General features: G+C 52.9%; 1 protein-coding gene across 1 annotated transcript; it reads right to left on the bottom strand.

Annotated features, from left to right (window-relative positions):
• Positions 1–8,095: 8,095 nt before the first annotated feature.
• On the bottom strand, positions 8,096–10,169 carry Galr3 (galanin receptor 3). Its single transcript, XM_021183259.3, has 2 exons — positions 9,811–10,169; positions 8,096–9,382 (listed from the first exon to the last, which is right to left on the bottom strand). The coding sequence occupies exons 1-2, from the start codon at positions 10,167–10,169 to the stop codon at positions 8,623–8,625; spliced, it is 1,119 nt and encodes a 372-aa protein (XP_021038918.1). The 3' UTR covers positions 8,096–8,622.
• Between the last annotated feature and the right edge of the window lie 2,975 nt (positions 10,170–13,144).

The raw sequence follows: 13,144 nt of genomic DNA on the forward strand, positions 1-13,144 counted from the left end.
CCCCGAATCAGTCTGAAGAGCCAGCCAGATCGACTTGTCTCAGACACTTGAGTGAGTCAGAAAACACAAGTGGGCCCTGGGTGCTGGACTGGGCAGGGGGCAGGAAAGAACATGACTGAAAGAGCCCTCTGGCCTGGCTTCTGCAGCTGGCTGCCTGGAAGCCCCTGATGGGGAGAGAGCCGTGGGCAGGGCGGGAGGGGAAGCTCTGGATTCACCTGGGCCCCACTCCTAACACAAACAGTCCTTACTGAGCATTCACTCAGACCACAGGTCACACAAGTTCACAGGTTTGAGGTGAGCCTGTTCCTGCTTGCCACCCACACCTGAACAGATTTGCCAGGGTCCCCCACCCAGACAGCTACCTCCACCTGGAGGACCCTCGTTTCTCCCATGCCAGAAAAACAGCCTCTTCACAATGCATTCCCTCACGGGGAGGTGCTATGTGTTGAGTGCCTACTGTGTGCCAACGTGTTCTGGATAGCTTTAGAGTCTGTGATAAAGTTGTCGCCTTATGTGTACTATACTATCCTAGTCTACAGACTCGGGAAACTGAGGCTTAGAAGGTGACTTGCTTGAAATAAGCCAAGTGTCAGACTCTAGCCTAGCATTCTTCCCACCAAAAGCCCAGTGTCTGCAGTGCTGCTGGGATGTGCTTGCTAGGATGGGCACATGGAGTAAATGCCAGTTCTGTCAGGTCAGTGTTCTCAGAAGCAGAGGGCTCATTCTCTTCTTTCTTACCAGAGCTCACAGTACAGTGTGGACGGTGAGTAAGACATGCTCCTGGTACCAAGATGATGGTCAGAGGTCATGGGGTATCAGAAACCTAGGTACTTTGGCGGATCTTTGGGGAGGATACCCCCCAAAGGATGAGGGGTAGACTACAAAGGGAGAGCCCCTAGGAGGTGCATCAGGCCAGGACCATAAGGTAGTGCCTTGGAGTGGGGGCCCAGCTAGACAGCCCAGTTCTACCCAGAGGCCTCCTCCCTGCTTCAGTACAGCAGCTGAGGTTCAACAGAGTTTGAAACCCATCCCCTTTCCCCTGTGCTACACTGCTTCTCTGTGTTGGCCTAGTGGCTGAGGCCAGTGCTGGCCTGCCCCAGCTCCACAGCCATCCAGAGCCATGAATGCTGAGGGATCCTCCATGGACCCCATCTCCCCTGTCCTGGCCCCATCCTTCCCATTCCAGCCTCACCCCCACAACAAGCCACTTAGCCTGTTGCCAAGCAGATGTCTCCATAATCAGTCTCAGCCTCTCCGACCAGCTCTCAGCCCAGCCTCCCACCATCTCACATCAGCAGCTCACAAATGAGCCCTGCACCGGGGAGGTGATGTTCATCAGCAGGAAAGCTGAGGTGGCTAATTGGTGTTTTTTCCCCAGGTCCATGCCTTGAAGTTGATAGATGATGCTGTCCCTGCCAGCCCAAGGCAGAAGGGGGGCTGACGAGAGGGTCTGCGCTAGAGCCCTCACTTTAGCCAGGGCCAGGCAGCCCTGCCAGGGCATAGGGTTTGGGGCTCAGGGAGCCCGCGTTCTTTGCATATTCTAGTTCATCTCACCCAGAATCAATCAGCTCCATCTTGCCACTTGTATGTCTGTGTGAAACCAAGTCAGACAAACCTGAGCTCTGTGCTCTAGAGCAAGGTAGAACCTTTCTGGTTCACTCTCTTTAAACCAGACAAGACATAAGTTCTAGAGTCAAGGGCAAGAACTAAATAAAACACGGAAGCTGTAGAGTCCCCTGAGGAAGCCTACCATCCCCCCCGTAGATCCTGTAGTCAAATATGTCTCAGTCCAGCTCGTCACCTTCCTTTGAATCTGTCCCCTTCATTGTCGCCCCACTGCCATCCCAGGGCTCAAACTAGAAGCCTAGGTACCTCTTTCCTCTTCCTTCTCCACTGTCATCAACCTTGACAGTTGTACCTCCCACGTGGTTGACTAGTTAGGTCTCCATTGTCTTTGTTCTGAATGTCTTCAGCCCTGAATTTTCAGCAGCCTGACCAGTGTCCCTATCCCTATCTCCCTTGGTTTTTTTCCCACCACACTTGCCATCAGAGTTGGCAGCAACAGAGAGCCCCTGAAACCTCACCAAATCACTCTGGTTTCAGAACAGGTGCAACGGCTCTCCTCGTGGTCCCCTGGGAAGAATCCAGTCTTGAGAGGAAAGCCAGAGCTGCCTTCACAGGGTGTCCCCCAGCACCTTTGCCTGCCTCCCTTCCTGGGGGGAACCTTGTACCATCGCAGGCCCCTGGCATCAGTAGCCCCTGCAAATGGTCTTCGTCTTTTTGCCAAGGTGAATGTACGTTTAATGACTGGCACCGGTCACAAGCTTCCCCAGGAAGCTTTTTTCTGGGGTTCCATACTGATGGGTTCTTTTCTGGTTCCACAGTCCTGGCTGGCTTTTCCGTTGTGCCTAGTAGGTACTCCTATGAATGCTGCACATTGCTCCTTAAAAGTTTTGCACCAGCTGGGCATGATAGCACATGCCTTTCATCCCAACACTCGGGAGGCAGAAGCAAGCGGATCTCTGTGAACTCAAGGCCAGTCTGGTCTAGTGAGACCATGTCGCAAAAAAAGGCAGACTTTTTACCAACAAGAAGACAAGGGCTGGGAGCTGGTGAGATGGCTCAACAAGTAAGAGCACTGACTACTCTTCCGAAGGTCCTGAGTTCAAATCCCAGCAACTACATGGTGGCTGACAACCACCTGTAATGAGATCTGACACCCTCTTCTGATCTGCCTGAAGACAGCTACAGTGTACTTATTTATAATAATAAATAAATCTCTGGGGGTGGGGGAAGAAGGCAAGGGCTACAGAATCCAAACCTTGCTCCAGCTAAGAAAGGCTTCCCTATCCCAGCCTTGACCTAAGGGTTGCTGGGCCCTCAGGTCAGTGGCTTCTTCCTGGGCTCTGAGGGCAGCAACATGGCCTCACTCAGCCCCCACTGTCTGCCTTGGGCTCCACAGGACACTCGTTTTTCTCCTAACCAAGTTATTTATTGCAACCACCTGCTCTTCCAAGCACTTCATTAGTCCTAAAACAAACCCCAGAGTCCTGGCAGCCAGGTCCAAACCTAGCAGCAGGCCAACAATCTTGGTGTCTTTCTGTGCAAAAACCATTTCCTAGCTCCGGTCCAGGCCTGGAGGACTTTCCTCCCTGGGGCTCCCTGCCTGTACACAGCAACCCTGTGGCTTTCTGAGCAGTGCCTCAGAGGGAGCCCTTCTTCACCTCTTCCCTCCGGGAAACCATGGTTTGCCCAGCCTGGTCTGCCTGAGAGATGAATCCCCTGCTATCCTCACTGAGCTGACTACATGGAAGGCCACGTGAGCTGTGTATGCTTGCTTTCCCTGCCTCACCCCTGCCTCTTATGGGTTGCCTTCCTTCAGAAAACCTTGTCCCCTCAGGAGCCAGGCATGGTGGTGTGTGCCTGGAATTGCAGTACTCAGGAGACTGAGGAAAGAGAATTGCTGTGACTTTGGGGCTAGCCTGGGCTATATAAGTACACCAAGTCAACCAGGCTACACAGCAGGGCACTAGAACAACAAAAGATGGGTCAGAAGATAGTTCAGGTCTGCAAACCTAGGGACCTGAGTTTGATCTCTGGCTACCACGTATATAGCCACAGCTGGCCCACATGTGACTTTAATTCCAGCATTCTGGAGGCAGAGGCCGATCAGAATTCCAGGCTGGACAGGGCTATATAGTGAGAGCCTATCTAAACAAAACAGAAGCCATGTGCAGAGGAAACTGGGACAAGAGACACCCAAGGGTTTTCTAGCCAAAGTGGGGAGCTTCAGATTCAGTTACAGAAAATATGGTTGGGCTGCCCAATTAGGACCTCTGGCTTACACCACACACACACACACACACACACAGAATCCTTGTTTGCATTGCCCAGGGAGGCAAGGCAGGAGCTTCCCTCTGTGGGTCACTTCAGGTCAGCATGTTCTTTTGTTAGGGCCTCTTTCACTTTCTGGCAGTACTGGGGATTGAACTCAGGGCTTCATGCATACCTATGCAAGCAGTCTCCCACTGAGTGGTAGCCATAGCTGTCTTGGAACTTGTTCTGTAGACCAGGCTGGCCTTAAACACTCAGAGATCCTCCTGTCTCTGCCTCCCCAGTGCTGGGATCAAAGGTGTACACCATTCCTGACTTGGTGTCTCCTTACTTTTTGAGAGAGGTCTCCCTAAAACACCCAGACTGGCCTTGAACTCCCTCTATAGCCTAGACAGACATTGAACTTGAGAACCTTTGTTTCAGTTGCCCAGAACAGGCTTGTCCCACCAGACCCTGCTAGGGGTCTCTTCTGTCTCTGTGCTGTCCCTTTTCTGGGAGTTAACTTCATAGTTGGGCAGAGTCTTCGCAGCAGACAGGGCCAGGATGAACTCAGGCCACCCCTGGCTTCTCTGAAAGCCAAGCTTAGGGGTAGATGCTTGGTGGGTAAAGAAGAGAAAGACGGTCAGGGCTCAGTCTTTTACAACTATCCATCCACAGGCAACTGTAGGCTGCTTCCTGGGCTTCCATTTGTCATCCCTGTTTGAAACACAGGAGGTCTCAGACAACCAGCTAGGGACCTGGCTGTCCAGTGGTGGTGTACCAGTTGAACAGTCTCAGACCACGGGGAAGAGTTCCATAGATGATCCTCTTCTCTGGTTTACAAAGGTTGGGTCACCTGCAGAGAACTAGAGAAACATCCCAACTGGGTGTCGAGACTCACTTCCTCTAAGGCAACTGGGGTATTCTGTGTTCATTTCTACTTTGCAGGTACGCACTATCTCTGACAGCTTTCTGAGCCACACTTTCATATTTATACGATGATGCTGGGCTGCCCTGAAAGTGTCCCCTGGGTCGAGAGTGGGTCCCAGACCCACTTTACTTTAATTTGTTTTTCTTTTCCTTCCTTCCTTTCTTTCTTTCTTTCTTTTTTTTTTCTTTTTTTCGACAGGGTTTCTCTGTATAGCCTTGGCTGTCCTGGAACTCACTTTGTAGACCAGGCTGGCCTTGACCTCAGAAATCCACCTGCTTCTGCCTCCCAAGTGCTGGGATTAAAGGCATGCACCACCACGCCTAGCTTTTCTTTCTTTTTTTTTTTTTTAAGATTTGTTTATTTTATTTATATGAGTACAATGTAGCTGTACAGATATGTGTTTTTATGTGGTTGGGAATTGAACTTTTAGGACCTCTGCTTGCTCTGGTCAACTCTGCTTGCTCAGTCCCTGCTTGCTCCAGCCCAAAGATTTATGTAAGTGTACGTAAGTACACTTTAGCTGTCTTCAGACTCACCAGAAGAGAGTGTCAGATCTCATTACGGGTGGTTGTGAGCCACCATGTGGTTGCTGGGATTTGAACTCAGGACCTTCCAAAGGAAGAGCAGTCAGTGCTCTTACCCGCTGAGCCATCTGGCCAGCACTGGTTTATGTTTCAAATGCACTTATGAAATATAATCTGCACACTGCAGTGTTGTTGGCATGTCCAAGGGCTGCCCAGTATCATGATGTTCTTTTGAGGCAGGATCTGTGTATCCCTGGCTGGCCTGATACTTGCTAGGTGGACCAGGCTAGCCTCAAACTCAGAGATCGGCTTCTCTCTGCCTCCTGAGGGATGGAAGTAAAGTCAGGCATCATAATGTCCCACTTATATGAACATGTTTTTTTTTTTTTTGGTTTTTTGAGACAGGGTTTCTCTGTGTAGCCCTGACTGTCCTGGCACTCACTTTGTAGACCAGGCTGGCCTCGAACTCAGAAATCCGCCTGCCTCTGCCTCCCGAGTGCTGGGATTAAAGGCGTGCGCCACCACGCCCGGCTTATATGAACATGTTATGTGTCTATATGAGTGTATGTGTAGGGAGAGTGCATTCATATTCATACATGTTACCACATACATGTGAAGGTTATGTCTTCACATGTTGTAGGAGTGGGTTGTGGGGAATCAAACTCAGGTTGTTAGCCTTCCTCCATCCAATGAGTCATCTTCCACTGATGACTCAGGGGCCCACTCCCATCCACCTTTTTTTTCCCCTCCTTTTGAGATGGGCTTTGAACTTGCTACATAAACAAGGCTAGGTTTTGGGGTTTTTTTTTGTTTTGTTTTGGTTTGGTTTTTTTGGGGGGGGGGTTGTTTTTTGAGACAGGGTTTCTCTGTATAGCCCAGGCTGGCCTCAAACTCAGAGATCCACCTACCTCTGCCTCCCAAGTGCTGGAATTAAAGGCGTGCGCCACCAGCCGGTTTTTGGGTTTTTTTTTTGAGATAGCTGGCCTGTAACTCACTATATAAATCAAGTCAGCCTCAAAACCAGATCCTGCTGCCTCTGCCTCCTCTTTGCTAGAATTAAAGGCGTGTACCACCAGGTCTAGCTCACTGATCTTCAACTTCTGGTTCTCCTGCATCCAGCTCCCAAGTGCTGAGATTACAGGCACGTGTAGGCTATTGCCTTCTGGGGACCGACTTCAAAGCTTGATTGAACCCAGAGCTTTCTGCACACTAGCCTAGCACTCTGCCGCATGAGCTGCATGCAGCCCTAGTAACCTGATTTTAGAACTTCTCATCGACCCCAGAAGAAACTCAGTACCACCTATTAGCGTTCTCGTCTCTGTCACTCCACCACCCTTAGACCTAAGCAAACAGCGAGCTTTGCTTTGTCTTTATAAATTTGTTGATTCCTGGCATTTTATATAAACAGAGGTATAATATATATAATTTTACCATTGCCTATTTCCAAGTCCTGTCCTCTGTGAGTGATGTTCCTATTTATGTATGGAATGAAATGCCAGTGTGTGGATTCCACGTTTCACTCAGAGGCTGGCAAACACTTGGGGTGTTTCCACACTTGCTTAAATGACGCTACCATCCACCTCTTATTTCTGTTTTTCTTTGGTCCTGTTAACCTGCCTTGCTGTGCCAAAAAGTGTCTCTTCTGAAAATGGAGACATTCCCCTCTGCTTGTGGTGTCAGCCCCCAGGGACGCTACTCAGAGATAAGGAAACAGTCCCTACATCCAGTGAACTTTCTCCCTGAGCCTTGGACCTTGGCAGATGGGTGGGAGAAGACACTAGGCTTGGTGTGGGAGTTAGCTGGGCCCTGGAAGCAGCTGCTTCCCTGGCTAATGTAGGCTTCCTCTCACTACTGACTTGTGGATCAGCAGCAGGTAGCAGGTCATAATGATCAGCAAGCAGCTGCCTCCTCACAGGGAGAGCCCTTCACAGGGTGCTCTATCCAGCAGGCAGGAGGTGTGTCAGGGTGTGCAGACTTCAGCCCCGAAGCTAATCAGCATTATTGACCTGTGGGAAGGGAGGGCGGAAGCAGGCTGCTTGGGACCCAGCAGGACTGATTTATTGGTTAATTATTCTTTTCTACAGCCAAGGGGCTTCCTCAGCTGTGTGTGTGGGTGGAGGGGTGGGGGATGGGGGTAGGGTAATCATGGCCCAAAGGAGGCCAGCTGCGGCCAAAGTGAGGCCCAGTGTCTCTTGTTAGCCAGGAACACCGCGGAGCTCAGGGAATAATACAAGGTGTCTGGGCTACTGACCCAAGACCACAGGACTACAGGAAGCCCACTGGCCACACACTGCCTCGGTTCATGGAATCGGATGTGGGGTGCAGAAGAGCTGCAAGTTAGAGGCCAACCCGGGCTGGGGCTATAGCTCAGTGGTAGAGCACCTGCCTATCATTCACAAAGGCTTGGGTTCCATAAAAAGCATCATAAAAAACAAACAAAAGATAAAAAATATAAACCAGTGGAAACCAAAGAAACCTCAAGGAACAACAACAACAAAAATGGCCAGGGAGGGGGCTGGTGAGATGGCTCAGCGGTTAAGAGCACTGACTGCTCTTCCAAAGGTCCTGAGTTCAAATCCCAGCAACCACATGATGGCTCACAACCATCTGTAATGAGATCTGACGCCCTCTTCTGGTGTGTCTGAAGACAACTACAGTGTACTTACATATAATAAATAAATAAATAAATAAATAAATCTTAAAAAAAATGGCCAGGGATCATAACATGTTAGCCAGCCATGCGTTTGGACCCAGCCTCTCTGACCCTTGATTTCTGTACTTGTGAAAGAAGGGTAATCATATCTACCTTCCAATGCTCGCTTGACACGTGAAGAACATAGCATTCTGTGAGGTACACTGTAAGAGCTAAAGGAATATTTGTTATTCCCTGCTTGAACAAGCCAGGAGTCTGGGGGCACCCATCACCCCAGCACTTGGGTCATCTAAACAGGAGGATCAGAAGTTCAGGGTCGTCCTTGGCTACAGTCGCCAGTTCTCGGCCAGCCTGGTGTGCTTGAATTAGTCTCTGCCCCCTCCGCGCGAATTCCTTAAATTAGGTCAGGGCTTGGGATCAAAAGGGTCTAGTCAGAGGTGACAGAAGAAACTGGGCATGGAAGGTACAGCAAGGTGAATGGACAGTTGTCCTGCTAGACTGGCTCTGGATAGGGGCTGCCTGCTTTGGGACCCTATGTTTAGTTGGGTGGACCAATTTTATTCATCCATGTGTCCCTGTAACTTTGCCTCTGCTTTTCGGTGGAGTTTGGAGAGGCTGCCATGCCCTAGATGCTCCTTGGTGACATTCTACTGCCCAGGAAGAAGACAGACCGACAGCTGTCAGAGTCCAAGCAGGCAGGGTTATTGCGGTCCCCTGGCGGACAGGGTTAATCCAGTCTCTCCACCGCGCAGGGCATCCCCTCTGGGCTCCATACTCCAACCGCGAGGTCTGGCGTCGCCAGGATAGCCGGCGGGGCCCGAAGACGCCGGCTGGACACGACGGAGGGCTCGATGAAGGCGGTGGTGGTGGTGGTGGTGGCGGTGGCGGCGGTGGCCGCAGGGCCACAGGCGGCGGAAGCGCGCGCGGAAGTGGCGGGAGGCGAGCGAGTAGACGAGCGGGTTGAGGCAGGAGTTGGCGTAGGCGAGGCAGTGTGAAGCCAGACGACAGGCGTAGGTGGCCGGGCTGAAGGCGAAGCGGCCGTACCAGAAGCAGAGGATGAGCGCGTGGTGCGGGCCCCAGCAGAGCGCGTAGAGCGCGGCCACCGCCAGCATGGCGCGCCCCGCGCGGCCGGTTGCCCGTCTGCGTGCCTCTGCCGCCGCCGCGCCCGAGGGACCCACGGCGGCCCACAGGAAGCACAGCGTGCGCCCGTAGGCCAGGCTCACCACGGTCACCGGCAGCAGGTAGCCTGCGGCGAAGGTGGCCACGTCCAGCGCGCGCCGCCGCGCATCCTCCCAGGCGGGCACGCAGAGCTCGAGCGCGCCGTAGCGCACCGTGCCGTAGTAGCTTAGGTAGGGCGCGGAAAAGAGCGCCGCCAGCAGCCACACGAGCCCCACGGCGGCGCGCGCGTTGCGCGGGGTACGGAGGGCCCGGGAGCGCAGCGGGTGTCGCACAGCCAGGTACCTGCGGGTGAGGGCGGGGGCGGGAGGTCAGGAGTGGGGCCTCCTGAGAGCCCGCCCCCGTGCCTGCCTTAATTTCCTCATCCACTCCCTTTGCCTGCCATCTAGCAAGGGCTCAAAGAGAAGAAACTCATCGTCTAGGGAATTTCAAACCATGGATAAATGTGAAGCAAAGTGAGTCAGGTACCTTAGCATCTGACGAGTGTATTGGGAGTTTCTTTTGTTACAACACAATTCCAATTTATACCAGGCCCCCTGCGCTGACACTTGGGGGCATAGAAATGCCCTCTGGAAGTCCACACTGGAGGCCGGAAGGTCGGGTACCACTAAGGCTTCCCTTTCCTCCCACCAAAGTCTGGGCCCTAGTTATATTCCGCTAGCTAAGAAGAATCTGTCCAGGTGCCTCTCTGGCCTGACCCAGGTACAGCTCACCTATCCACTGAGACGGCCGCCAAGGTGAAGCTGCTGGCATACATGGTGAGGTAGATGAGCAGATGTACCGTCTTGCACACGAAAGCCCCAAAGAACCAGGCATCCAGTGTGTAGATGGCCGCCTGGAAGGGCACGCAGCACAGGATGAAGCAAAGGTCGGCCACCGCCAAGTTGAGGATGAAGAGATCCGTGGTACTGCCCGGTTCCTGCCAGGCACTTGGGCCAGGCTGCAGAAGCACTGCCAACACCAGCCCATTACCCACCATGCCCAACAGGAAGATGAGGGCAAAGACCACCGGCACTGCCACAGCCCCTATGCTCCCTGGGCTGTCCAGTGAAATGTTCTGGATGTCAGCCATTTTCCTAGCAAATGAGGAAGAGAAAACGTGTTTTCAGACAGGAGGCCAGGTCTCCAGGCACTTGACCCAGGAATCTGATTCTTCCAGCCTGGATCTGACCAGGTATCTGGGCTAGAAGTTCATGAAGGTCAGAAGAGGGTAGAGCAAAGCCAAAGTCAGCATGTGAGCAAGAACCTGTTACAGTCACATTGGTTGTGTGTGTGTGACACACACACACACACACACACACACACACACACACACACACACACGCTGATCCTTGGTTTCCTAGGGAACACCTCTTTAACCCAGAACCTGGAAGGCTGTTTGGGTTATTCTAGATTTATAAGGTACATGGAGACACAGGCAGAATAAGAAGATGCTGAGGCTGCTGAGAGGCAACACAAACTCTGGCTATATTTTCTTTTTCAACCACGTTGGACGCTCAGGGGAGACCTTTGAATTTAGGGACATTTTTGTGGCAACAGGCGGCACCGGTGACATCCCTGAGTCACTGAAGAGTCCTTCCTCATGAGAGCACTACAGCAGCAGGGCTAGGAAGACCACAGAAGTCACCGCCTCCGCTCTGCACATAGGGAAACTGAGGCCTAGAGAGGTGACACAAGTGGCTAATATCTCAACCTGAGTGACAGCTCTGGGGCTGCTGGGATCCTGACTCCTAGGCTGGAATGCACAGCGGAAAGACTGCAACAGGTGCCACCCGACTGTTCACATGTGTCCCCATGCACGTGTCTGTGAGCACATTGCCTGGTGTCATCCCTACCCTGAGCCGCAGTTTACAACCTGTGGGTCCCCTTGCGCTCCGGGACCCAGCGCAGCAGTGGGATGACTTAGGAGCAGGGGTTCAGGAGGCAGGGAGGACAGAAGAAGGGGCACATCTGCCCCTACACAGCACCTACAAGCAGTAAGCCCCCAAGCCCAGGATAGGCGGCACCCACCTCAGCCCTAGGCACTGGGCCCCTGCATGCTTCCTGGTAGAACGGCCAGGCTGGAGCTTCTTGGTTCAGCCCTTGATTGCCTCCATGCAGGTACGCCTCTGCTTCCTATTTCCTCTCTTCATCTTCAAGGCCACTCCTCTCCTCTCCTCTCCCCTGCCCTCAGCTGTCCGCTGAGTTGGATGTTGGGCACTCGGAGTGGACTGGCCACCTCCTCCTCAGACCCCCGATTTCCCCGGGGTGGCATGCTCTTCAGCGCGGCTCTTCTCTGCCTGTCTGCGTTGTTGCCACCTCATTCTCGCTTTCACGGGCAGTAACCCATTGATCTCCGCTCTAGGAGATTGGCTTCCGTGGTTAACCCTTTCCTGCCCAGGGCTCAGCCCCTTCCTGGCACCTCCCACCTCCTGTGGCCTGTGACTCCTCCCCCCCTAGTGCCTTAGCTTCCCTGGCTCCAAGTAGAACTCTGATCTAAGCTCAGAAAGGATTTCTAATTTTAAATGGACTTTCCAAGGCTGGGAAACCAGGACCAAAAGCTCTTTGTTGTGGACTTCAGGTAGGAATCACAAGACCCATTTCATTCCCTAAGCTAGTTTCAGGGGCTTCATCGACTGGAAGCCAGGTCTTGGTTTAGCCTGAAAGCCACGGGGAAGCTAGAGAAGGTTCCAGAGGGAGAACATGACCTGTGCCTTTCCATCTTGTAAGAAGTTTGTTATCGCTGAGATGAGAAAGGAGAGAGGATTTGCACTTAATTCACTTGAGGGCCTCTTGCCCAGGCACAAACCAGGCGTTGCTGAATGGTAGGCATGAGCCCTGGGAGGAGTGGCCTATGGGCTTCCAGGGGTAGAGCAGCTGCCACTTGGGGAGGGAGGGACACTGGACAACCGTATCAAGGACAGAGAGCTGGGGAGGAGAGGAATCCTTCCAGAACCGGAAGGTGGAGGGTACATCAGAGACGAGTGCCCCATGGAGCTAGGACTGGAAGATCTGGGCAACACTCAAGACCAGTTCCTGTGAGAAGCCCCCCCTATGCAGTTACCAGTGCTTGCGGGGCCTCTCTAGTGTCACCAAACCCACTCACAAGAGACTCACTGGATGGAGCTATTAGGAATCAGACCTAGAAGCCGCAAAGCCGACTTTCACAACCTCTGGAGCTGGTGATCAGAAAGGAGGGCTCTTCAGATCCCGTCCTTGTAGGTCTCTAGACTTGATGTGAGATTTTGAAAATCAAGGGCGGCAATGCAGTAGACTTCCAGAAGTGTGAATCCACATATCCATACCTAGAGTCCCTGAAGTAGGTGGATTCTATTATCTCTTGGAACACCCCCCGCCCCCGGTCCTGGCCTCTATAACTCTCTCCTTCCCTGCTAGGGTTGGGCTCAAAGTACCCGTGTAGAGGGTTCTGAGAAGCAGCAGGGCTGAGCTGGTACAGTAGTGGAGGAGAGAAGGGAAGGGAGGCAATCAGAGAGCCTGGCTGTGGGGCAGGGAGGACAAACCATCATGGCTGGAGCCTCGGGGTGTCCTTACCACCACCTCCTCCCCTCCCTTAGGGTTGATCCGAAGCTGGTCTTCCAATGCCTTCCGGCTTGCCACAGAAGCCCAAAGACTATTAGTATATGCCCACTCTGGATCACATGCTGTGCCTACTGGGCACCTTCTAGGACCCCTTCTGGATGGCAGACGAGTTGCAAGGTGAGAGAACCGATCCTGGATCAGCGGGCTTGCTGAGCCCCATGCTGCATGACAACATGGAGTTAACACTAAGGCCAACTGGCCTGGGAGGTCATGGTGCAACTGCTACAGGAACCGCCTCCTGACAGACAATGCCCACAGCAGTGCCTGGGAGCTGCAGGAGGTGGCTCTCCCACTGTGCCGCTGGATGGCAGTCTAGCATAGGTGTGGATGGGCCCGGAGCCTGGTATTCTGGACCTGGCTGGGTATGCCACCCACATCAACTAGTGGCTGCTGTTGGTCCCTAGGCATGAACTGTCAGTCTGCACAGGACACATACATCAAACTGGGATACCTGGCATCAGGTGCCCG

Source organism: Mus caroli, unplaced genomic scaffold (assembly GCF_978045245.1).
Source record: "Mus caroli unplaced genomic scaffold, Mus_caroli_1 scaffold_16, whole genome shotgun sequence".
Classification (NCBI taxonomy): Eukaryota; Metazoa; Chordata; class Mammalia; order Rodentia; family Muridae; genus Mus; species Mus caroli.